Source organism: Arachis hypogaea, chromosome 12 (assembly GCF_003086295.3).
Source record: "Arachis hypogaea cultivar Tifrunner chromosome 12, arahy.Tifrunner.gnm2.J5K5, whole genome shotgun sequence".
Classification (NCBI taxonomy): domain Eukaryota; kingdom Viridiplantae; phylum Streptophyta; class Magnoliopsida; order Fabales; family Fabaceae; genus Arachis; species Arachis hypogaea.
Window position 1 is genome coordinate 1,832,046 of NC_092047.1, and position 27,148 is coordinate 1,859,193.

The 27,148-nt window shown below is 32.8% G+C and overlaps 2 protein-coding genes and 1 long non-coding RNA gene across 4 annotated transcripts; all 3 read left to right on the forward strand.

The window, feature by feature from the left end:
• Positions 1-8,437: 8,437 nt before the first annotated feature.
• Positions 8,438-9,595, forward strand: LOC140177254 (uncharacterized). Its single transcript, XR_011869080.1, has 2 exons — positions 8,438-8,570; positions 9,227-9,595. It is a non-coding gene; the product is annotated as an uncharacterized lncRNA (long non-coding RNA).
• Positions 9,596-11,566: 1,971 nt separating this feature from the next.
• On the forward strand, positions 11,567-16,526 carry LOC112726294 (putative disease resistance RPP13-like protein 1). The gene is made up of 3 exons (XM_025775628.3): positions 11,567-15,293; positions 15,607-15,684; positions 16,226-16,526. Exon 1 carries the CDS (start codon positions 11,918-11,920, stop codon positions 15,287-15,289), a length of 3,372 nt encoding a protein of 1,123 aa, XP_025631413.1. The 5' UTR covers positions 11,567-11,917; the 3' UTR covers positions 15,290-15,293; positions 15,607-15,684; positions 16,226-16,526.
• An 893-nt stretch (positions 16,527-17,419) lies between these two features.
• On the forward strand, positions 17,420-26,791 carry LOC112726295 (putative disease resistance RPP13-like protein 1). 2 transcript variants are annotated; one of them, XM_072210037.1, is made up of 3 exons: positions 17,420-17,646; positions 18,754-19,658; positions 23,214-26,791. In XM_072210037.1, exon 3 carries the CDS (start codon positions 23,700-23,702, stop codon positions 26,529-26,531), a length of 2,832 nt encoding a protein of 943 aa, XP_072066138.1. In that variant the 5' UTR covers positions 17,420-17,646; positions 18,754-19,658; positions 23,214-23,699; the 3' UTR covers positions 26,532-26,791. The 2 variants fall into 2 exon arrangements, with proteins under 2 accessions (XP_072066138.1, XP_072066139.1); XM_072210038.1 differs by lacking the exon at positions 17,420-17,646 and adding an exon at positions 18,401-18,571.
• Positions 26,792-27,148: the final 357 nt, after the last annotated feature.

The window sequence follows — 27,148 nt, forward strand, 5'->3', positions numbered from 1 at the left end:
ATAGATACCCATTGCAGATCATTACTCTTGAATAGAAAGACTCACATAATCAAATATTTATTCCTGAAAAATATTTTTAGAAAAACGGAGTGAGTTTTGCAACCCAGTGACTAGACAGTACATCTATAATTCACATGAGACCATATAAATATAATTTTAGTTAGAAGATAATAATTTATATAAATAAGTGAATCAATAAGGGAGTTCTCATACAGAAATCAAATCAAAAGTCCACACTTGGGCAGCTCCACCTCTATGGGTAGCCCTTTCCTCTTGTGTGTCCTAACGGAATATCAGATCTAACGTGTGGCCTACACGTTAGGCTAGCAACACCCCTGCTAGCTGGAGTCTGAGTCAGATGCATCTAAGTTAACGTCATAACCGCCGTTAACTACGGTTTTCTAATACGAGCCTCCCAAACCAATTCAAAACATATAGTTTCAAATACAATAATTCTTTAATCTCTCAAATATATAAGGTATCGAATCAAATCAATCAGATAATACTTTTTTATCAGAAATATTTTCAAATCATACTTTTTCAATCATAGAAACATATTTCATAATTTCAAAGTCAATAAGTACTAACAAATACTTCAATGCTTCAAAAGTATATATTCGAGTAAAATCAAATGTTCTAAAATAATATAAAACTTCATCAAATATATATATAGTCTCATGTAAAATTTCTAAGTTATGAACTTTATAAAAATATTTTTTTCAATTATAATAAATTAATTATTTTAATCAAATCAAAGTTCTTCAACAATAATTTTATAAATGTAATTAGAAACTCAGAATAGCATAAACCAACAAAATTAACGGTTATAAATATAAAGCCTACTCACAAATTGGTTCCAAGGGACCGAAGAAACCAAACCAGAGTGCCAAGGAAGGTTGAAGTAGAACGGAATGAAAGAGCACGAAATTTGGACCGAGGTAGTAGCAACAACTTCGATTTCTCACTGCAGCAACCTCAACAACAGCCCTAGTATCAATAACATAGAGCAACCCCAATAACAATGGCAGCGAATCTAATAGCCTACGGTGGTTTAAAACAAAGCAAAGATAAAAGGGACAGCAAACATGATAGGATAGAGTCAATAATAGAGCTTTATGGCAAGACAAGGTAGAACAAGTTTAGTCTTACCAAAGGAAATAAGAGGATGGAGCATCAGCAGCTCCGGTGACCCCCACCGGCAAGGACAGAACAGGCAGAAGCAAAGCTGAGCTAGGGCAAACTTGCAGAGGTTCCAACAGCGGCTTCCGGCGATGTCAGCGCGATCCCCGGTGACCAGAGGCACGGTGGCGCAGCTTGCGACAACGGCGGAGGCGTACCAGCTCCCCCTCCTCGCGAGACTCTCCTCTCGCTAGCCATTGTGTTTCTCTCTCTCTCTGAGAGCTCCTCTCTCTCTCTTCGAAGCCCCATACCTGCAGCCGCGACAGCAACAACGAAGCTCCCCTTCCAGCGGTAGGGACGGTCTCCAGGGACAGCACCTCCTCTCTCGCGCATCTTCCTTTCTCCTTCCCCCATTCCCTGTTTCGAACTCCTTCTCCCTCTCCCTACCTGATCCGCAGCAACGACGGCGACGTCCAGCCTCACCGGTGTCACCCCCTTCTCCCCCTCTTCTTCCTTTCTTCTCCCTCTCTGTTTTCTCTCGCTATTTTTCTTTCTTTCATTCTCAGCAGGGTATGTGTGTGTGTTAGGAGAGGGTTAGGGTTTAGAAAAGGGGTAAAGGATAGTTTAGGTATTTTGATAAAATTAAAGGGTATATGTAAAATGTTTCAAAATATCTTGAGATGTTACAAACTTTTATTTTCAAACAAAAAAATACAAAACAAAACTAAAAAACACAATAAAAACCAACAACTTAACTTTTTCCAAATCAATCCTTATTTCTAAAAAACAAAAACACAAATTAACATTTACCCCAAAAAAAACCGCTTACCTTTCTCATACTTCTAGAAACCCTCCTCTTCTTCGCACCTCTCCGTACCATCCCATGAGCCATTGTTTTTTCCTACCTACATCCTCTTCCGGTCCTATGAGCCATTGTTTTTTTCTCGAAACAAATTGTCCATCGCAATGTCCATCTTCAATGGAGCCACATTGCATAAATTGCAGAAACCAGGCCAAACTCTATTCCTCCTGTTGCGGTTTTCCTGTCGGAGCTCGATTCTGGATCTCAGCAGTGGTAATGACAGACTGGAAGAGTTAATACCCAAAATTGCTAGATTAAAGAGGCGAAAAACAATCCTTTCAAAAAAAAAAAAAAAGAAGACAAGAAGATATGTACCTCCGACATATGATTCTGCAGCTTGATTTGTTTAACATAATTTTTATTGCACCTTTCTTATTTTATTGTAAATTGATTCATAAGGTAATTTTGATGCCTATTTTAAAAATGTAGAAACACAATTATTTAAAACACTTAGATCTATCCAATTTAGACAATGCAAAATGAGGAGAAAGCAATATCTCCGGTCGAAGAGGAGTGCCAATTTAGCTTCCAGTCCAGGTTAGTACAAAAGAGTCTTATAACATATTTTGTTCTTTTTTTGTATTGATTTTTGGTACGAATAGAAAAAAAATTCTTTTGTAATTGTTTAGAAATCATTGTAGGATTTAAATAAAATATTTTGTATTATATTTAAAATCATAAAAATCGGTGAAAAAAGGATAATTTTTGGGTAAAAAAATCACATGAATAGTAATTTTGCAATCCATAAAAAAATATGAATATCTTTCCAATTTTATTGTGTAATAAGATTGTCCAATCCATTAGTTAAATCAAATTGTTGAGAAAGAAATTGAGAAGCCTATTTGTATTTTTAATATTTCATGGGATAATTTAAAAAAAAATTACTTCAATAATAATTTTACAACCCTTGAAGAGAAAGCTATGTCTTAGATTAATAAATATTGCCAATTCAGCTTTCACTTTAGGTGTGTATAAATTATTTTATAACATGTTTTATTCTAATTGTTGCTACTCATAGCTAATTAATAGGAAAAAATCCGTATAATTTGTTGTAATTGTTTGCTATGTAGGATAAAAATGAAATCTTTTGCATGTATCTATCTATCTATCTATCTATTTAAAAGCTAAAACCAACTCTATCAACAATGAGTTTAAGCCATCTTTTCTTTGCTAATGATGCCACATCAACAATTCTAATGACATTGACAAAAGATGAAAATCAATCAATCACTATTTAGTAAAATGTTTTAAAAAAATTAAAACAAAAAACTCTTATATATTATTATTCAATTGAAACATCAAGTACTAATTAAATGCAATAAACATACATTAAAAGTGTCATAATAATACTAGTTATAAAAACTTTCAGTTACAAATATTCAAATTCTACAACTTATACATATTAAGACTTACTACTCTTCATTTCTTAATCTCTCATACTAATTGTCAAAAATTTTTTAAATTTAATATAATATCCACAATGAGTTTAAGCCGTCTTTTCTTTGCTAATGATGACACATCAACAATTCTAATGACTTGGCAAAAGATGAAAATCGACCAATCACTATTTAGTAAAATGTTTTAAAAAAATTAAAACAAAAAACTCTTATCTATTATTATTCAATTGAAACATCAAGTATTAATTAAATGCAATAAACATGCATACATAAAAGTGTCATAATAATAATAATAATTATAAAAAATTTCAGTTACAAATATTCAAATTCTATAACTTATACATATTAAAATTCTTACTACTCTTCATTTTTTAATCTCTCATACTAATTGTCAAAAATTCTTTAAATTTAATATAACATTTTTATATATTTTTCATTCTCATTTATTTATTATTTTTAATTATTTACAAACAAAAAAACTACCAAAAAAACAAAATGTAGCCATTAATGTAAATCAAAAAATAAAAAAAATAAAAAATGCAGTTTTGTATAACTTTAATATAAATAACTTATGTCTCTAAAATATTTTTAATATAACATTTATTAAAATATACTATATAGTATAAATAATCTACCTCTCCGCACATTGCGTGGGTCTCACTCTAGTTGTTAGTAATAAAAAAAAGTCAATTCAAGTTGTTCATTCACCTCTCAACTCGATGCTTTGCTACTATGTTGTGATAATATGATATCATATCAATCATCCACAATAATTTGACTCCATTGGGAACATTAATTAATCAATGAATTTTGGGGTAGGAAATGAATACGAAAAATTTTGATTCGATGAACGATTTGTGTATTTGATCTAAATATTTTAAAATAAGTATTTAGAAGTTATATAAAAAAATCATAGTAAACTTTAATTTTTTAATTTTTTTATACTCTAAAAAATTTTTCAATCATTAAAAAAGGACAAAAACTTCATTTAAGTAAAATTTCCAAAATTTAAGTATTAAAATATTTTATTTTCTAATTATGTCTGTATAAAAATATCAAATCCAATATCAAAATTTTTTTGAGAATATATATTTAATATATAATTATTTTTGTAATATTTTAAAATATTTTAAGACTTCTTTTAAAATTATTTCTATCCACAATATGAATTATTAGATGCCATTTTGATGATTTATCCAAATTTGTATAATAATTAATAAATATATTTTGTGAGTGTAATTTTTTATTATTATCTTAAAAATACTTTCATTTGGATCTATAAGATAATAATTATTTTGATATGACACTCATTTAATACTCTTTTCACACGCATGATTTTGGTATTTAATGGTGTCAAGTACTCTTTCAAACACATTTTTAGACAAATCCAAATATAATTACCTATTGACGTGTCTAATTTTATTTTTAATTTTTTTTAATAAATTTAAAAACAATATGTATTATCAACTATTATAATATAAACAAATTAGAGAAGAATAAAAGCTAGTAAAAAATTCACATAAGAAAAAAAAAGGAAGAAAAAGAAAGGAGATAGTAAGGAATAAAAATTATTATCACCCAAAAAAAAATAAAAATTATTATAATATAAAACATCTTTACTTTGTGTTTGTTTGGACGTTATTATCTATTTTTAATATATAAAAGTAGATACATAAGTTTATTCACATTACTTTTAAGACATGTTTCTCCTCCTACTAATGACATGTCAGCAACATCGCTTATATGGCAAAATTTTAGAATTAACCACTCAATTTTTACCAAATTACCTATTATTTTTAAATCAGCAAAGACATTAAATGCATATCCTTATATTTATTATATCTTACCATTATAAACAATACAATAAGTTTATAACCACCAATAACTAATTTCTGTAAATAACTCATTAAATGTAATAAATATCCATATTACAAATGTCATAATAATATTATTAATCATAATAAATTTTACGTTACAAATATTCAAATTTCATACTATTTATAAGTCTCTTATCACTATTCCTTTAAATAACATCAAATTTAGCACAAGAAATTTATTTCCGAACTACACAACATCTCAAACTCATCTCAAACTTACTTAATGAAGCATCATTCTTTGGACAATATTACCAAACAAACAGACAATTGGTTTATCAAAGTTTGCATGGTTCGTCTATGAAAAATATTAACAACCACAAACGAAGAGGAGCCTCTTTGCTTAGAAATGATTATATTAGATAAAAATGAGACAACTACATTTGTGGAACATGTAATCAAACACCACAATATCCAACAATAAGGTAACCCTATATACTTTTCATAATCTCATCTATCAAATTATTAGTTACTAACCCAATACTTATTTCAAATCAAAGTGTTACAACAATTTTTGTACTGTTTGATGGCGAAGAAAAAAAAAAGTGTTGGGCATAAGTGCTTCAAATCTAATGACACTAAAAAAAGTAATGAGATTGAAACACCACTCCAATTGAAAAATTTGTGTAACCTTACACTTATATCTGAAGTCAAAGTAAATAATTTTAATCTCAAAAAATATTGTCAACAATACACTGTTACCAAGACATTTATTCCAACAAAAAATACTGAACCTCAACATCCACTACAACAAATAAAACAGGTAATACTCCAGACAAAATTCACTTATTCAAGACATTATTTTTATTTCTAATTTAAATTATTCATTGATTATAGGAACCAACTTCGCCAACACTAATATCATGACGAAGATCACATACCCATTAAGAGATTAAGGAGAAAGAAAATTATACAAATTCAAGACACATGTTCAGAAGAAGAACATACTTGCAAAGATGGAACAAACAACACAATAAAAAGTGTATACAACTCAACAATTCATAAAAAATATGCCTTCACAAGAATCTACGACAGAAAGAAGAAAGCAAACAACTCTAACAACAACCAATAAAGAAAAAGGAGGACGAACACTACATAAGAAGGCTAAGTCCATCAACAAAAGCAAATATAAAAATCAAACCACCAAATAAAAATGTCACTTTATACAATTCTAACATCCAAATCTTTTGTACTACAAATTATTTTAAATAAAATACCTTTTAAATTTAATTTTAGTTTACACATATTTAATTTAATTCTACAAAACATAGTAATTTTTAATATTTATTATATACTATCATTAATTTACCGTCCTGCGCATCGCGCGGGTCTCATTCTAGTTTTGATAAAAAAAAAAGATATCTAGTAGTAAAAGTAAAAGCACTAGAAAAATAAAATAAAATAAAAAACATCTTTTTTGAAAGCTGTAATTTACATCTTTTTTTAAAAGATATTTTTCACATAATAAATTAACAAAAAAGTACTTTTATATTGAAAAAGTCTAGGGGGCCAGCAATTTTATTAAATTTTGGCCAGCATGTAACAAGCAGAAAAAGGTGAGCCATTGGATGAAATCTCACACCAATCTCACACCATTAAATCATCATTGATGGCTATTTGATGGCTACTAATCACAAAAGTTGCTGGCCTCCTAGTATTGCTCTTTTATATTATTATACCCAAACATAATTGATAAATAAAAAGATTTTTTTACATGAGATATCTAAATATAAAATTACTTTTACTTTTTCATAAAATCTTTTAAAAAAAAAGATAACTCGAAAAAATATATTTTGTTAGAAGCTCACCCAAACAAACCCTTAGTACAAAATAAAAAATGCCAATCTGCCAATGACTAAAGTATACGAAAAAAAAGCATGTCAAACCAAAATGATTATATCATCCCAAGAGAAATGAATATAGAAAAATGCTTTAGATATTTATTTTTGTCTTGTATGTCAAATTCATATATCTTTTTACCATTAAATTAAAAACAAAATTTATCTTATAACATATATGAATTTCAAACATAATCCAATAATAAACAGGTATATAGAGTACAAAATAAAATATCAAATTTTTACTTTTTAATTTTGATATTAGATTAACAATAATATTTTTTTGCCAAAAAATTATAATTCAAATGATATAGTTTCTTCATATTCACATAAGAGGTCGCGTGTTTGAGTATCCTATCTTCGGTTAAAAAAAAAATAATAGTATTTTGCATTAATCTCAAACATGAAACGGTTTAATTTGAAGAGTAGTAATCGGACATAAATTATTTTTTTTATGGACTGTGTGTTGGTGTATTGGCGGGTTATTGGCCAAAGAGGGGAATTGCGGATGGGTGGAGCTCACCCTCAACACGCCAGGGGCGTGGTGGCTGAACGGGAGAGCGAGGTGGCAGCACGCCTGCAACACCCGGGGGCGTGCTGACTCACCATGCAGGGGCATAGTACATGGAGGACCGTGAAGCGCAGCAGAATTGACTGCGGAGTTCCAATGCTGCTGCTGCACCACACGGGGGCGTGTTGCCAGACCTGCCTGCATGCAGGGGACAGCCCCCACCCCGAGAACCAGCGCCAGTTTGAGACCTTGATATATATATGCATTCGGTGAGCTTCTCCTCCATTCATGATGTATTTCTTCTCATCTTATTGAGCTGAAGCTAAAATAAGAGAGAAGGAAAAAAGGAAGTGTGTGTTTGTGTTAGTCTGTAGGTACTAGTGAAGAGAGTGTAGTGAGTAGTAGTGAATAGTGGTGAGTTTAAAAAAAAATATTAGTTCTAAAGATTAAAAAAAATGGTACGTAATTATCTGGCGCCTGAAGAATATATTATCAACTATTTGGATCATCCTATTTATGTAAGTGGATAAATTTATTTTTTTGCTGTATTTAAAGTTTATTTTATTTTTTATGTGTTTCTATTTTTGTATGCATATATATTTTGTAATGAGAATATTATTGTGTAATTTATAAATATTTTAAGAATATAACAATGGTTTTTATAAAATAAACATTAATAATAATAATAAGATGTATAATTTGTTATAATTTTTGTTATTATGAATATGTTGATGAATAAAAAAAATATTTTGACTTTGTAAAAAAATATATGTTGCGTATGAGTAAGTAAAAAAAGTATATTATATTATATTATATTGTGCATCCAACATTTGAGAATTTCTTTACATACATGATAAATGAAATTTACTGTTTTCATCCATCTTCTCCAGGTACATTGTTATGAAGTAAAAGTGCCAAAACTGCAGATATTTCATCATATATAATCTTATACAAATATTTTAGCTACGGGTTGGTAAATTTACTCTACTTCATTCCATTCTAGAATTTACTTTTCCTCTTCTGTTGGGAAAAAGAAAAATGTTATCAAAACTTGATTTTAGAAGAATTAGATATTAGATATATGCCCTTAATGGTAAAATTGTGTTTATGCATTTGCCACTATTTGATTTTTGTGGCTTTATGCTGAACTAATTGGTACTGCCATGTAGTAACTTAAATTTGATTCTTTAACTGTTTTTGGAATCTCTAAATTGTACTTTCTGTTACGATGCTATTTACTGTCGATCATTCATAATTTTAGCAGAGAAATAAATTGAAATCCTTTAAAAATATTCTGAGTAAAATTACAACTTTTGCCAAACACTAGGGACATTTGGTATGGTTTTCCTTGTTTCCTTTTCTTCTATTATTTAATCTTCTTTTAAAGTTATTTTTACAATATAACATAACACGGTGTGGTTTGCGACTTTGATCCAACATTGTGTTCATGAGGTTTCAGATAATTGCAGTACTATATGCGTACCCACCAAAGAGATATACAAATGAAAAAAAGAAAAAAGAAAGACCATAGAATGATAAATTGATAATAATGCCTTTTGGTTTTTGTGATGACAAACACTTAGTCATGAAATGTTTTTAATTTGTGTAACCTCTGAATTCTGCAGGAGATACAAGGAGGATTAAGCAGAGAAAAACAAAGATTATGAAACTCTTAGGGACTTGGGTATTATGGGGTGCTCAAAGTTGCACATCGAGTAGTATGGGATGTTTGATATTGTATATAAGGAGAGTGGTTCTTCCCCCTTAACAGCTAGCTTTTAAGGTGTGGTTTTCCACTTTCCTTAGATACTTAACAATGGTATCAGAGCGTGGTTCTCGGCGCCATGGAAAGCGCTGGCAAAGTGGCTACCGGTGTCGATAGAGTGAATCCTAGTGGCATATACACATTAAAAAGTCATCTCTAATTTGTATGTAATTTATATATTACTTACAGGGGAAGAATTTCTTATCCCTATATTATACCCTCCACATTTTTCATTGAGTTCACTTTATTTTCCTTTAGCTCTTCTCAATAAAGCTGTATGAGGTACCTTCCTCTGCAATTGAACATTATTGCTTTGCTTCAATGTTGGGACCCATAGGTGGTTGTTTGGTTATCAATAGCAGTCATGTTTGAACTTTGAACCAACATGCTAAACAAATGCTTCACTATCTAATACAAGGGTTATATCAAATTTGAATTGTAGTGCTTTTTTCTTTTTTTTTTTTTTTTGGGCTAAATTTACAATTCAAAGCCATGATGATTATAACATCATTGAACCAAGCTGAAGTAGTGTTACTTGTATGTTAAAGCTATGAGAATCTACCTCTTACCAGCGTGAGGCAGTTAATTAGTTAACTTATCAAAGATAGGTACAATAGCTTTCATAATTAATCCCTTGGAAATATGTATATGACACAAAAATAAAGTAACTTTCATTGTTATTAATACTCAAATTTTGGACATTTCTTACATATCATGTAGATGCAGGTCTTCTTTTTCCAATAAGTTAGACCAATAATACCATGAACTGATGTTTTATCAATGAACTTCAAAGTATTAGTGTAATTTATATAGGAGTATCTCTCAAAGAGGATTTTATTTTATTTCAGTAGAAACAAATTAAAAGCAAAAAGAGAAAAAAAAAAAGAGAGTAGTAACTAACATGCTATTATCATAACTAATGCGATTGATGCATTTGAGAGAGATTATTAATTTAGTAAAGTAATAAATTAGTATAATAGTACTATTGAGCCTGGTCACATTAATTGAAACTTCCAACAAGATGCAATAATGTTGCAACCACCAAATGAATTAGAATCAAGGACAAAGTAAGTGTGATCCAGCTAGATGCTAGGCAATTCTAATAACTCAATTCATACAATTTTTCCATCAACAGAGATGTTGGGATGACTTGAAGTCAATGTCCTTTAGCTAACAAGTAAGGAGCACCACACAATCAAGAAGGGAATACAATGAATAAAGCTGAATTAATGGAACTTAGAAGGAGCAACTCTTCATCACATCAAATTACATGCAGCATATCTGATCTACTAATTTGTTCTACAAATTAAAGAGAGAAAAACTTACAATGTGTGGATTAAAGCAATTTCTCCAATAAGAATATTTTTGTTATAAAGAATTTGTTACCTAAAAGAAGAAGGTTAAGTAACAAAGTAGACCTTATTTTATCAAATGCATAATTTTTTACCATGATCCACAACAAGCTCATTATGATAATGATAATGTATCTGACATCAAGGACGAAATTTCCACAAGGACTATAACTCTACGTCTTGCAATCACATGGCTTGACAACCACTTGTAACAGTTCAAATAATACCATCAGTCTTAATTTAATGCTGAATAGTAACTAATATCACAATATGCTATAGGAAAATTTTCAAGTATTCCGAAAATATTGATGTTTCGGTAGTTTTGGCTATTGATTTCCACCATGTACATATTTTATAATTCAGATCAATTATTAAAACTACTGAAACACTAGTATTCCTGAAATATTTGAAATGCCTCCTCTGCTATTTACCATAACTAATGCAATTTGATGTATTTGAGAGAGATTAGTATAGTAGTACTATTGAATCTGCTCCCATAAGTCATAACAAAACACATTAAAATGAAACTTCCAACAAGATTCAAAAATGTTGCATCCATCAAATAAATTAGAATCAAGGAAAGTTAGTGTGAGCCAACTAGAAGCTAGAAGGTAATTCAAATAACCCAATTCGTACAATTTTTTCATGGACAGAGATGTTGGGACGACTTGAGGTCAATGTCTTTCAGCTAACAAGGAAGGAGCACCACACAATCTAAAAGGGAATACAGTGAATCAAGCTGAATCAATGTCCTTCAGCTGAATTATTGCACTGCATCTGCAACATTATTTTACCATGACCCACAACCAGCTCATTATATTAATGTATCTGACATCAAAGGCAAAAATAATGATGCCAGTTTTGAAAAAATAAATAAATAAAAACTTAAAAAGTAACAAACAGTAAGAAATAAAGGCAAAAATGAAAATTACGTTTTTTTTTTTTTCACATTGCAAAATCACTTTCAAGTTTCAAGCACATAAAATTAGTACAGAGCCAGCAAGACACTCCCACTAAGTAAGGAGACCAACGTTTTATTGAGTCAACAGTCTTTGTCTTTTTGCCATCAAATTATTGACAACTACTTCTTCACAATAAGCTTTCATACACCTACACACAGTTCACTTACAAACCCTGCAAAATCTACATTTTCACTCTCCTTCATACCTGAATTCTGATCACTTGTTTGAGATAATATCATGGCTGATGCACTTGTTGGTGGAGCTTTACTTAATGGCTTCATTAACGTTGTCTTTGACAGGTTGCTCACAAAGGATACGGTCAACTTGGTCTTGGGCAAGAAGCTTGGCTCTGACTTGCTTGAAAGGCTGAAGATTTCACTGCTTGCTGCTGATGCTTTGCTTGATGATGCTGAGTACAAGCAACTGGGCAACAATCGTGTGAGGGAGTGGCTCAACAGTCTAAGAGATGCTGTTTATGATGCTGATGACTTTCTGGACGCTGTCCTCACCAAAGCCGCCACTGAAAAGAAGGTACGTTCTTTGTTGCCTAGTTTCTTCCTCGACCGACATAGGAAGATGGTAGATAACATGGAAGGGGTGGTTAAAAGAATAGAATTTCTTGTAAGTCAAAAAGATATCCTTGGTCTTCAAAAGACTACCAAGGATAATAACTTGTCATCATCATCATTATCATCATCATCATCATGGCGAGAAACCACATGTCTGATGGAAGGGAACATATATGGAAGGGAGGATGATCAACAAGCTCTAATCAAAACAATTGACAACAATGAATCTCAGTTATCTGTGATTCCTATTGTTGGCATGGGTGGGGTTGGTAAAACAACCTTAGCCAAATGGGTGTACAGTGTCGCGGAGGGATTTGATCTGAAAGCATGGGTCTGCATCTCTGAAACATTTCATGTTGCTGACATTACAAAGAAAACCATTGAGGAAACTACAAAAACTACTTGTAGCCCTGGGAGTTTAAATTTGCTTCAAAATAAACTGCAGGAAATCTTGTCGGGAAAGAAGTTCTTTATTGTTCTAGACGATGTCTGGAGCGATGATGCCGATAAGTGGAAGCAATTTATAACTCCTTTTCAATGTGGGGCTAAGGGTAGTTCAATTCTTCTTACAACTCGTATGAAAGAGGTTGCTTCAGTAGTTCAAACATGTCCCTCTCACTTTCTTAACGAGTTGTTAGAAGAGTACTGTTGGTCATTGTTTAAAGACAAAGCATGTTTTCCGGAGTCAAACGGTATTCCAACATTAGAGGAAATCGGTAGAAATATTGTCAAGAAGTGTAAAGGGTTGCCATTAGCTATTGAAACACTTGGGCGCTTGTTGCAAGGAAAGCGTGATGCTAAAGAATGGAATGCTGTTTTAAGGAGTGACATCTGGGAAATTTCTACGAAAAATAGTAAAATTATTCCAGCATTGTTAATAAGCTACTTCCAGCTACCTCCTTACTTGAAGCGTTGTTTCGTTTATTGTTCATTGTTTCCCAAAGATTATGAGTTTGAGAAAAATGAACTAGTTTTGCTGTGGATGGCTGAAGATCTTTTAAGGCTACCAAAGAGAGGAGAGTGTTTAGAAGAGGTTGGTTCTCAGTGTTTTGAAGAATTGGCTTCAAGGTTATTTTTTAAACCAGCTGAGTATGAGAGGTACGTGATGCATGATCTGTTGCATGACTTGGCAATATTCCTTGCTGGAGACTTCTATTGTAGAATAGAAGAGTTTGGTGAACAAGAAGAGAAGAAGGTTCTCATTCGTCATTTGTCACATTTCGGAAGCTTAGATCATCTAATCTCAAAAGTCTTTAAGTCCAGTGTGAAAGCAGAATCTTTGAGGACATCGTTGTATATCAAAGATTTGTTAAGCATGGAAAGCAGAGCATCAAAGTTGAAATACTTGAGAGTTTTATCCTTTTGCGAACTTGATGCATTACCAGGTTCAATAGGTAAATTGATTCATCTACGCTATTTGGATCTCTCTTGGGCCAAGGTTAAGACATTACCAGAGTCATTATGCAACTTGTTTAATCTACAAACATTGATCTTGTATCAATGTCGTTCCCTGACCATGTTGCCCAATGACATGCATAAACTTGTGAATTTACGGCATCTTGATCTTAGGGGAACTTTTTTGGAAGAAATGCCTAGGGGAATAGGTAAATTGAAACACTTGCACACCTTAAGTTCGTTTGTGGTGGGCAAGCACAAAGACAATGGAATGGAGGAATTAGGAGGGCTCTCAAATCTTGAAGGATCATTTGAGATTAAGAAGTTGGAGAATGTTGCTGATGGCAGACAAGCCAGGAGTGCAAGGATGTTGGAGAAGAACCACATTGACTACTTATTGTTGGAATGGTCTCGGGGCCATGAGATAGTTTCAAACACGGAGACTGAGAGAGATATACTCGACGGCTTGCAACCGCACACTGGCTTGAAAGAGTTGAGAATCGAGGGATACAAGGGCGAAAGATTTCCAGATTGGGTGGGACACTGTTCCTACAACAATATGACAAGTGTATCTCTACTGAATTGCAAGAATTGCTGCATGCTGCCTTCACTTGGACAACTGCCATCTCTAAAGTCCCTGAGCATTTACGGTTTTCTTGAGCTCAAGCGTATTGGTGATGAGTTTTACAAGAATGACAGCGATCATCATTCCTCGCCTATTCCACCGTTTCCTTCACTCGAGGAATTGGTGTTTGCTTACATGCCACGGTGGGAGGAGTGGCACGTACCTGACCCAGAAGCTTTTCCTCGGCTTAGGAGACTTGATATAGATGATTGTCCATTGCTAAAGGGAGATATGCTTAACGACATATTGTGGAGAAGGGATTGTTGTTTGCGGGAAGATGAAGAAGGAAGGTCTGATGAGATGGTAGGTGGTGGGGATGCTTTATCAATAAGGCCATCTCAATCATTTAATGCAACCACCATCAACCATCAACCACACGCTGCTCTTCAACGTCTCTCCATTTCTTGGTGCTCGAAATTAGTGTCATTAGCAGGAGAAGGACTGGCTGCACCCAACTTGACTCATCTAAAAGTCACAATGTGCTTGAAGTTGGAGGCGTTACCACGTGACATGAAGAGTCTATTCCCAAGTCTACGGTCTCTCGTGATAGGTGGTTGCTCAGACATGTTCAGGTTGGCAGAGGGTGATTTGCCGCCTAACTTGAAAGAACTTGAAGTGGGAATTAGCGAGCAACAAATGAGGGATCTATCATGGATGGGCAACTTGCACGCCCTCACTCGTCTTGTTATTAATGGTTATTATACGTGTAAGAACATAAAGTCATACCCAGAGGTGGGTTCGCTGCCTCACCTTCCCTCCCTTACCACTCTGAGACTCTATCATTTTCCAAATCTGGAGACATTGGAGTGCAACGAGCTTCTCCGCCTCACCTCCCTTCAACAACTACACATTGATTGGTGTCCAAAGCTGGAGAATATGGAAGGAGAAAAGCTGCCTCCCTCTCTCTTGCTACTCAAAATTGAAGGCTGTCCGTTGCAAGAACACTGCAAGAACAAGCATCAACTAATCTGGCCCAAAATTTCCCACATCCCAACCATTCAATTCAATCGAGATTTCTGAGCAGGTAAATCATCTAACTTCACGGCTCTGATGCCACCACAATTCAATTATACATGCATCAATTTCCTTTTCCTCAAAAGAAAAGACTTCTCTCTTTCTTTACACATTATTAACTACTTGGACTGATATGAATTTGCATTCATGGAAAACCTCTCACTTTGTAGTTGTACTCAAAAGAAATATCCTCTGTTATTCTCAGAGAAAGTCATTCTTATAAATTCAAAGACACGGAATATATATATTGTGCATCCAACATTTGAGAATTTCTTTACATACATCGATAAATGAAATTTACTGTTTTCATCCATCTTCTGCAGGTACATTGTAATGAAGTAAAAGTGCCCAAATGGCAGAGATGTCATCATATAAATCTTATACAAATATTTTAGCTTCAGGTTGGTAAATTTACTCTACTTCATTCCATTCTAGAATTTACTTTTCCTCTTCTGTTGGGAAAAAGAAAAATGTTATCAAAACTTGATTTTAGAAGAACTAGATATATGCTCTTAATGGTAAAATTGTGTTTCTGCCTTTTGATGTTTATGACTTTATGCTGAACTAATCGGTACTACCATGTAGTAACTTAAATTTGATTCTTTTAACTGTTTTTGGAATCTATAAATTGTACTTTCTGTTACGATTCTATTTCTTGTCGTTCATTCATAATTTTAGCAAAGAGATCAATTCAAATCTTTCAAAAATATTCGAAAAGAAATTAAAACTTTCACCAAATACTAGGGACATCTAATATGGTTTTTCTTGTTTCCTTTTCTTCTATCCTTTAATCTCTTTTTAAAATTTTCTACAATATAACACAACATGATGCAGTTTGCAACTTCTTTTAAAAATAAAGCTTATTGTCTTGCCTGAAATAGAAAATGAAGCTTTAAAATAATTTAACAATTTTTTTCCTTCTGTTTTTGCCATCTTTTGCAGGTGAAAAGTTCACGGATGTTAGAGATTTCATTGCATATATATATAATGGAGATGTAAAGTGGATTAATGTGTTGGGAAGCAGTAGTGTGTTTTTATTTCAGGTTTCATTTTAATTGATATCTACACTAGTAAATTAATGACTGATGTGTATCATATCCACACTACATGTGGACTTGCTTGGATTATTCAATTCAATGCTTTGCTTCGAAGATAGGAACCATAGATGGTTGTTTGGTTATCAATATGCTACACAAATGAGTTTCAATATCTAATGCAAAGGTTGTATCAAACTTGAATTGAAGGCTTTTCTTTCTCTGTCTTTTTTTTTTTTTTTGGTTAAATTTACAATTCAAAGGTATGATGATGATTAACTTCATTTCATTATTGAAGCTAGCTGAAGTAGTGTTACTTATATGTTAAAGTTATGATAATCTACATCTTATCAAGCATGAAACAGTTAATTTAATTAACTTCTAATCAAAGGTAGGTGCAACAGCTTTCATAACCCCTTTGAAACATATATGACACAAAAATAAAGTAACTTCCATTGTTAGTAATACAAGTTTTTCCATTTGTATTAATATAAACATATGTTTTTTGTTTTTTTATGTCCAATAAAAAAATCCATTATTCTTTTGCTTAGAGTTTGTGCGAATCCGTGCAAAATTGTAAAATGCATATAACATAAAATAATTAATAAAAATGAGACTCACATATGTTGGTTATTTCTCTGACTCTTAAATATAATGTAACTATTATATTTGTTTAAAAAGTTTTCTTTTCTTATTATATTATTTAAATTGTTTAAATATCGGATAAGTATATATCTTATTTATGTCATTTGCTACATTTTTCACCTTAGTGTACTCTTCTATTCATATATAATCAACCCAAAAAATTTAACCAAAAAAATATGGAAGTTTTCTAGTCAACTATTTGGATTCTCTTAGTCTACGAAAAGTTTTGAAATTTTTAAGTTTATACTAATATGAAAATAAGGTGAGAAATCAATCAAATTATTCAACTTGTGTACTAATTATCACACTGAAAGCAACGCAGTTTATGCTTATCTAGAGTTACAAGATTTTTGCATTTTAAAAACAAGTTAAGGTTTTTGACTTTGAATACTAGCACAATGAAATGAAGAATATATTTTATGGCTATGTTCATTTTTAAATCCGCAAAGTCTAATTTAAAATTCTTCAAACTCTTTAATATTTAATGCCGGCACTGTTTGTTAACAACCTAGAAAATGAGTGGGTTGAACACTAGCAAAAACCATTATTCGCTCATATTGTTTTAATAAATGCATAAAAAATTCTATCATCACGGCATGGAAATTTCTTATTAACTTGGTTTATGTATAAAAGTATATTTTGTTCTTTGTATTCTTGAAAGACCAAAATAGACACTCATCAAAGGTTTGTCTCTATAGTTTATAGCATATATAGTTCATCGCTTTATATATTTGATTCATGAAAAGTTGCTTTACTTTACTTTTCAATTATTGTGATATTCTTGACTGATGTGTATCATATGATTCATATCCTCACTACATGTGGAGTTGCTTGGATTATTCATTCAATGCTTTGCTTCATAGATAGGAACCATATATAGATGGTTGTTTGGTTATCAATAGCAGTCATTTTTGAACTTTGAACCAATATGCTAAACAAATGAGTTTTCAGTATCTAATGCAAGGGTTGTATCAAACTTGAATTGTAGGTTTTTTCTTTCTTTTCTTTTTATTTTTTTTTTTTTGTGTTAAATTTACAATTGGAAGGCATGATGATGATTAACATCATTATTGAAGCTAGCTGAAGTAGTGTTACTTATATGTTAAAGCTATGATAATCTGCATCTTACCAGCATGAAACAGTTAATTAATTAACTTCTAATCAAAGGTAGATACAACAGCTTTCATAATTCCTTGGAATTATATGACACAAAAATAAGGATTTCATTAAGAGAATGGTATACTTTTAATAAATTCATCATTCAAACTTTACAATTTTGTGATCATATTTTTGTTGGCTTGCTGTGTTCTATGGTTCATGCCGAACAAAAAGCTAAAAGTGTTGCTTTAGAATTATTTTTTGTTGATTAAAACATGCAATTATTTACAAAATATCATATTAAATGAATTGTAGATCCTATACTAACTCGTTCTAATATGTAATTGTAAGCTGCCATGTGCTTACTATGCAGTTTGGCTGATACAATAAGATGTTCTTTGCAAGCTTAATTTGGATTCATTGGCATATTGTCGTTCTCTTACTAGTTATTTTCTGCAACCATTAGAATGTGCATTGGCAGCCTCTATGCCAATGGCAAGTTAGTGAGCATGTAACTACTTCCATTGCAGTATTGTTATATTGATGTCAAATTTTTCTCAAGATGAATTTGTGCCTCACTGCCTCTCAAGTTTCAATTCTGTTTTTGAATCTAAAACGGAAGCCAATAATGTTGAATAAGTGCTCTTTCTCCATTTACTGAATTGCTCATATGATTGTGTATTTATCATGCAGGTTCTGGTAATCTTCTTGTATGTGAGGCCCAAGCCAAAACTTTCTGGAGTGTCTCTACATTCCCATTAGTTTATGAACTTAATCAGATTTGGATTAACTTCAAAGGACGCAACCGATTTTAAGGCAATGAATTTAAGGCAATGAGCTTTAACCATTTTACTTGTCTCCAAGAAATACGCATCGCAGGGTGCACATCTGTTGTATCCTTTCCGGGAAATTGTTTACCCGAATCTTTGAAAAAACTGACAGCCATTGGTTGCAAAAATCTGGAATTCCAAGCAAGAGCAGCAGAAATTCAATTTAGAGAAGCTAAAGATAGACAGCTATGATTCACTGACCTCATTATCATTGGATGCCTTTCCCAGTCTCAAGACTCAAGATAAGAATGTGTGTGAATGTGGAATCAGTTTCAATGTCACAGTCACCACACACTGCTCTTCACAGTTCACACTCTTATCATCTCTTTCTGCTCCAAATTTGTGTCTTTTCCAGGAGAAGGACTGGCTGTCCCCAACTTAACTCATTTTGATGTTAGCTTCTGTGAGAAATTGGAAGCATTGCCTCATGACATGAATACTCTTCTCCTCAATTTGCAGTCTCTCGAGATAGAAGGCTGCCCGGAAATTTGTAGGTTGCCAGAGGGTGGTTTGCCGCCTAACTTGAAACGACTTCGTGTCGGAGGTTGCGAGAAACAATTGAGGGGTCTATCATCCATGGGAAACTTGGAGGCCATCAGTCATCTTGAAATTTCAGGTGTTGACTGTGAGAGCTTCAAGTCATACCCTGATGTGGGTTTGCTGCCTCACCTTCCCAAGGTGATGAAAGATATAGCCAATGTCATTAGAAGGTCAAGTTGTGGTCATGCCATCAGACAACAATTTAGTTTCTATCAACTTTATTTATTGGTGAGTTTCTTTATTCTTCTTCTTTTTCTTTTCTTTTTTTTTAACAAAATGAAAATAGGCATACCATGAATAAATCCTGATATGTGCAGTTTGTAATAACTACATATATTAAGCTGCATAGGATCAGAATAAATATATTATTCTTACATGTAAAATTATTCAAGAAGAAATCTTGTCATAGAATATTTCATCGTTTGGGATTTAAAGAGGATGGCTACAAGTATTCTGTTCTGAAATGTCTATTGAAGACTTTTTCTTCTAACTTGTAATATTATGTCAATCAAATCATGCTTGTGATCACTTTCTTTTTTGTCTAACTGCACTGCTGTTTTAGCTTCAAGTTGGTAACTTTACTAAATTCCATTCTCAAATTTACTTTTCCTGTTCTGTTGGGTGAAAGAAAAAGTTATGAAGCTTGATTTGAGATGGAATTAATTATATGCGCTTAATGACAAAATTGTGTTTCTGCATTTGCCACTATTTCATGTTTATGCTGAATGAGTGAATGGTATTGCTATATAGGCTATATAGCAACTCAAATTTGATTCTTTAACTGTTTTTCGAATCTGTAAAATGGACTTTTTGTTACAATGCCAATTACCTTTGATCATTAATAATTTTAGCAGGAGGCTAAATTGAAATCCTTTAATATGGTTTTCCTTGTTTCTTATTCTTCTTTTCTTTAATATTCTTATATTTATTTATTTAATTTTTTTTACAATATAACACAACATGTGCAGTCTGGGACTTTGAGTGATAGGCTAAATGAGAATAAAGCTTATGGTCTTTTCTTAGTTTCTAGTCCACAAAAATATATATATATATATATATATATATCTTATGGTCTCGCCTAAAATGGAAAGTGAAGCCTCAATAATTTAACAATTTTATTTCTGTTTTTTTTTCCCAACTTTTGGGAGTAAAAGTTCACAGATGTTTGGGATTTCATTATACATGTATATATGTGAAGATGTAAACTGGATTAATGTGTTGGGAAGCAGAAGCAGTGTTTTCTGACTTCAGCTTTCATGTATATCCATTTTGAATTGTAAATTTTTTTTTTTTTGGCTAAATTTACAATTCAAAGCCATGATGATTAAGATCATTGAACCTAGATGTAGTAGTGTTATTATATGTTAAAGCTATGATAATCTACATCTTACCAAGCATGCAGTTAAATTAACTAACTTCTAATCAAAGGTAGGTACAACAGGTTTAATAATCCCTTTGGAAATATATAACACAAAAATCAAGTAACTTCCATTGTCATTAATACTCGAATTTTGTGCATTTCTTACATATCATGTAGACGTAGGTCTTCTTTTTTCAATTAGTTAGACCAATAATACCCTGAACTGATGTTTTTTATCAATGAAGTTCAACAAATTAAAACCAATAAGGAAATGACTCAAAGTTATTAACAGAAAACAAAATAAGTCGTGATCCTATAGGCATTATTCTCTCAAAATTTATAGTGTAATTTATTTAGGAGTATCTCTCGAAGAGGGTTTTGTTTTATTTTGTGTAGAAACAAATTGAAAGTTGAAAAAAAAAATCCAAGTCCCTTACTAATAGCATAGAAGCTTCTGCACTCACTATATTTATTTAGAAAACCATACTATTACCTTGCTCATACAAAAGTTGAAAGCCTTGAAATTTTGTTGCTTCTTTCATAGACTTAAAAAAGATATACAAAATTATGAATATTTTAAGGAGAGGGGTGGAGGTGTGGGGAAGCTCTGGAATCCAACTCTGAATCAATAACTTAGTTTGATAATCAATTGTAATGGTTGAAATAGTAGCATAACTCTTAATTTGATACTGAGTAGTAACTAATATGCTATATACCATAACTAATGAGATTTGATGTATTTGAGAGAATTAGTAATTTAGTATAGTAATTAATTTTGAGTTGGTCTAGTAATCAGTTCACTCGTTTGTTTAAGCAAGTGTTGGAGGTTCAAATCTTTCCCATCTTATGTATATAGCAACTCATTAATTGAAACTTCTAACAAGATGCAATTATGTTGCATCAAGGGGGCCAAGCCACCCAACAAAGGTTAGTGGCTTGGCTCGTTTTAGGCTCAGCTGATTTTATTTAACAATTCAAGTGGACATAGGCCTTAAAATAAGCCTACGAAACTTGTTAGGCTAGCTTGTGAAAAAAAATTTTTGTAAAATAAATTATTTTTAGTTTACACTTTCAAATATTCACCCATAAAACAAAACCAAAAAAATTAATAGTCAAAGACTAGTAAAGATTGTAGTTTTTTTTTTTAAAGAAAAGATTTATGATTATGGATTAATATAAATTCTAGAATGTATTTAACTATTTATAACTCACCAAACAGATTTTTTAAATAGACTCTATGAGTTTGTCGGCTTTTATACAGGCTGGACTCAAACCTAAAAAAAAACTTATGAGAGGTAACAGATTTAGACTTGGGCCATCTATTTACAACCTGGGGCAACCTCATCTAAGCCAAAGCTTGGCTCATTTCCACCCCCTAGTTGCATCCATCAAATAAATTAGAGAATCAAGGGACAAAGTTAGTGTGAGCCAATGGACAGAGATAATTCAAATAACTCAATTCATACAAATTTTCCATGGACAGAGATGTTGGGACGACTTGGAGTCAATGTCTTTAAGCTAACAAGTTGGGAGCACCACACAATCAAGAAGGGAATACAGTGAATGAAGCTTTATTATTGGAACTTGAAGGAGAAATTGAACTTTGAACTTTGAACCAATAGCAGTCATGTTTGAACTTTGAACCAATAGCAGCCATGTTTGAACTTTGAACCAACATGCTAACAAATGCTTCACTATCTAATACAAGGGTTATATCAAATTTGAATTGTAGTGCTTTCTTCTTCTTCTTCTTTTGGCTAAATTTACAATTCAAAGCTGTGATGATTATAACATCATTGAACCAAAATATGTATATGACACAAAAGTAAAAGTAACTTCCATTGTTATTAATACTCGAATTTTGGGCATTTCTTACATATCATGTAGATGCAGGTCTTCTTTTTCCAATAAGTTAGACCAATAATACCATGATCTGATGTTTTATCAATGAAGTAAAAATTAAAAGTAAAAAGAAAAAAAAGAGAAAGAGAAATCATCAGACTCCCTTACTAATAGCACAGAAGCTGCCTTAGTCACTAATAGAAATAAATTGTATAAAAAATCTTACTTTTTACCTTGCTCATACAAAAGTTGAAACACTTGAAATTTTGTTGCTTCTTTGATAGATTTAAAAACACCAAAATTATGAGTTTCTTAGTGGGGGGAAAAAAGCTCTGGAATCAAACTCTAAAACAATAACTCTACTTGACAACCACTTGTAATAGTTCAAATAATACCATCAGTCTTAATTTAATGCTGAGTAGTAACTAATATGCTATAGGAAATTTTTCAAGTATTCTGAGAATATTGATTATGTAGTTTTGGCTATTGATCTCCACCATGCATATATTTTATAAATCAGATCAATTATTAAAACTACTGAAACACTAGTATTCCTGAAATATTTGAAATGCCTCCTATAGGAAATTCTAATAACTCAGTTCATACAAGTAAGGAGCACCACACAATCAAGAAGGGAACACAAAGCATGAAGCTGAATTATTTGAACTTGGAAGGAGCAATTGCCCTGCATCTGCATCACTATTTTGCCATGACCCACAACCAGCTCAATATGATGATGATAACGTAATATGACATTAGAGACGAAATTTCCACAAAGACTACAACTCACACGTCTTGGAATCACATACCTTGTTTTGAAAAAAAAATGAAAATTACATGGAATGCACCTTCCGAATTCCAAAATAACATTCAAACACATAAAATTAGTAGACCCTCTTTTTATTGAGTCAGTCGTCTTTGTCTTTTTGCCATCAAATTATTGAGGACTACTTCTTCACAATAAGCTTTGATACACCTACACCCAGTTCAGTTACAAACCCTGCAAAATCTTCATTTTCACTCTCCTTCATACCCAATTCTGATCACTTGTTTGAGATCATATCATAATGGCTAGTGTAGTTGGTGGAGCTTTCCTCTCTGGCTTTATTAGCATTGTCATTAACAAGTCCCTTAGAGAGGATGCGGTCAACCAGGTCTTCGGCAAGAAACTTGGCCCTGGCTTGGTTGAGAGGCTGAAGATTTCACTGCTTGCTGCCGAAGCTGTGCTTGATGATGCTGAGTACAAGCAACTGGGCGATGATCGTGTGAGGGATTGGCTCAACTGTCTGAGAGATTCTGTTTATGATGCTGATGACTTTCTGGACGCTGTACACACCAAAGCCGCCACTCAAAAGGAGGTACGTTCTTCCAAGCTTAGTTTCTTCCGTAACCGACATAGGAAGATGGTAGATAACATGGAAGAGGTGGTTGCAAGAATAGAATTTCTTGTAAAGCAGAAAGATGACCTTGGTCTTCAAAAGAGTACCAAGGATAATAACTTGTCATCATCATCATCATCATCATGGCGAGAAACCACATGTCTGATGCAAGGGAAAATATATGGCAGGGAGGATGATCAACAAGCTTTAACCAAAATAATAAAGGACAACAGTGAATCTCAGTTATCTGTGATTCCTATTGTTGGCATGGGCGGGGTTGGTAAAACAACCTTAGCCAAATGGGTGTACAATTTCACAGAGGGATTTGATGATGATAAAAAAGTATGGGTCTGCATCTCTGAAACATTTGATGTTGCTGAGATTACAAAGAAAACCATTGAGGAGATCACTAAAACACCTTGTACCCTTGGGAGTTTAAATTCGCTTCAAAACGAATTGAAGAAAAACTTGTCGGGAAAGAAGTTCTTTATTGTTCTAGACGATGTCTGGAGCGAAGATGCCGATAAGTGGGAGCAATTTATAACTCCTTTTCACTATGGGGCTAAGGGTAGTACAATTCTTCTAACAACTCGCAATCAAGAGGTTGCTTCAGTAGTTCACACATGTCCCTCTTACATTCTTAATGGGTTGTCGGAAGAGTCTTGTTGGTTATTGTTTGCAGCCAATGCATGTTTTCCAGTGTCAAACGGGAACCGAAAACTAGAGGATGTCGGTAGAAAGATTGTCAAGAGGTGTAAGGGGTTGCCATTAGCTGTTGAAACACTTGGGCGTTTGTTGCGAGGAAAGGACGATGTTAAAGAATGGAATGCTGTTTTAAGGAGTGACATCTGGGAATATTCTACGAAAAATAGTAAAATTATTCCAGCATTGTTAATAAGCTACTTCCAGCTACCTCCTTACTTGAAGCGTTGTTTCGTTTATTGTTCATTGTTTCCCAAAGATCACAGGTTTGAGAAAAATGAACTAGTTTTGCTGTGGATGGCTGAAGATCTTTTAAGGGTACCAAAGAGAGGAGAGAGTTTAGAAGAGGTTGGTTCTCAGTGTTTTGAAGAATTAGCTTCAAGGTTATTCTTTAAAAAGCTTCAAGACAATTACAAGTATATTAAAGATTTAGCTTCATGGTTATTTTTTGAACGATCTCGGTTTTTCTCTGAGAGGTTCGTGATGCATGATCTCTTGCATGACTTGGCAATATTCCTTGCTGGAGACTTCTATTGTAAAATAGAAGAACTTGGTGAACAAGAAAGAAAGAAGGTTCTCACTCGTCATTTGTCACATTTGCGAGGTGGAAGCTTAGATCATCCAATCTCAAAAGTCTTCAAGTCCATCGTGAAGTCAGAATCTTTGAGGACATCTTTGTATGTCGATGATTTGTTAAGCAAGAAAAGCAGAGCAACAAAGTTGAAATACTTGAGAGTTTTATCCTTTGATAAACTTGATGTATTACCAGATTCAATAGGTGAATTGATTCATCTACGCTATTTGAATCTCTCTCAGACCGATGTTAAGACATTACCAGAGTCACTATGCAACTTGTATAATCTACAAACATTAATATTGTATGCATGTTATAAGCTGACCATGTTGCCCAATGACATGCATAAACTTGTGAATTTACGGCATCTTGATCTTAGGGGAACTTCTTTGGAAGAAATGACTAGAGGAATAAGTAAATTGAAACACAAGCCTATTTTAGATTACTTTGCGGTGGGCAAGCACGAAGACAATGGAATACAGGAATTAGGAGGGCTCCCAAATCTTGAAGGATCATTTGAGATTAAGAAGTTGGAGAATGTTGTTGATGCGAGACAAGCAAGGAGTGCAAGGATGTTGGAGAAGAACCACATTGACAAGTTATCGTTGGAATGGTCTTCAGGTAGTGAGATGGTTTCCAACATAGAGACTGAGAGAGATATACTCGATGACTTGCAACCGCACAATGGCTTGAAAGAGTTGAGAATGAAGGGATACAAGGGCGAAACATTTCCAGTTTGGGTGGGGGACTGTTCCTACAACAATATGACAAGCGTAACACTAGCATCTTGCAAGAATTGCTGCATGCTACCTTCACTTGGACAGCTGCCATCTCTTAAGTACCTGAGCATTAAAGGTTTGGATCAGCTGAGGATTATTGGCGAAGAGTTTTACAATAATGACAGCGGTCATCATTCTTCGCCTATTGCACCGTTTCCTTCACTCGAGGAATTGGTGTTTGCTAACATGCCATGCTGGGAGGAGTGGCACGTACCTCACCCAGAAGCTTTTCCTCGGCTTAGGAAACTTCGAATAAAAGAGTGTCCAACGTTAAAGGGAGATATGCTTAATGCCATATCCTTGAGAATGGTTTCTTCTTTGTCGGATGCTTCCGAAGTTCGCAAGCTGGAAATACGGGGAGATCATGAAGAAAGGTATGATGAGATGCTATATCGGGATACTTTATCAATTGGGGGATGTGAATCCGCAGTGAAGTCTGCATTAAACCTTCTACATCATTATTGAACCTAGCTGAAGTAGTGTTACTTATATGTTAAAGCTATGATAATCTACATCTTACCAAGCATGAAACAGTTAATTTAATTAACTTCTAATCAAAGGTAGGTGCAACAGCTTTCATAATCCCTTGGAAACATATATCACACAAAAATAAAGTAATTTCCATTGTTAGTATTTAGTAATACAAGTTTTTTCATTTGTATAAATATAAATCTATGTGTTTTGTTTTTTATGTCTAATAAAAAAATCCATTATTCTTTTGCTTAGAGTTTGTGGGCATCCGTGCAAAATCGTAAAATGCATATGACATAAAATAATTAATAAAAATGAGACTCAAATGTGTTGGTTATTTCTCTAACTCTTAAGTATAATGTAGTTATTATATTTGTTTAAAAAATTTTCTTTTCTTATTATATTATTTAAAATGTTTAGACATTGGATAAGTATATATCTTATTTATGTCATTGGCTACATTTTTCACCTTAGTGTACTCTTCTATTCATATATAATCAACCCAAAAAATTAAAAAAAAAAATAAAAAAAAAAACATTGAATGTTTTCTAGTCAATTATATGATGGATTCTCTTAGTCTGCGAAAAGTATATCATGTGATCATGTCATTT

Coding starts and splice junctions, on each gene's coding strand:
- LOC112726294 (XM_025775628.3), top strand. CDS start 11,918: ATGGCTGATGCACTTGTTGGTGGAGCTTTACTTAATGGCTTCATTAAC.
- LOC112726295 (XM_072210037.1), top strand. CDS start 23,700: ATGGCTAGTGTAGTTGGTGGAGCTTTCCTCTCTGGCTTTATTAGCATT.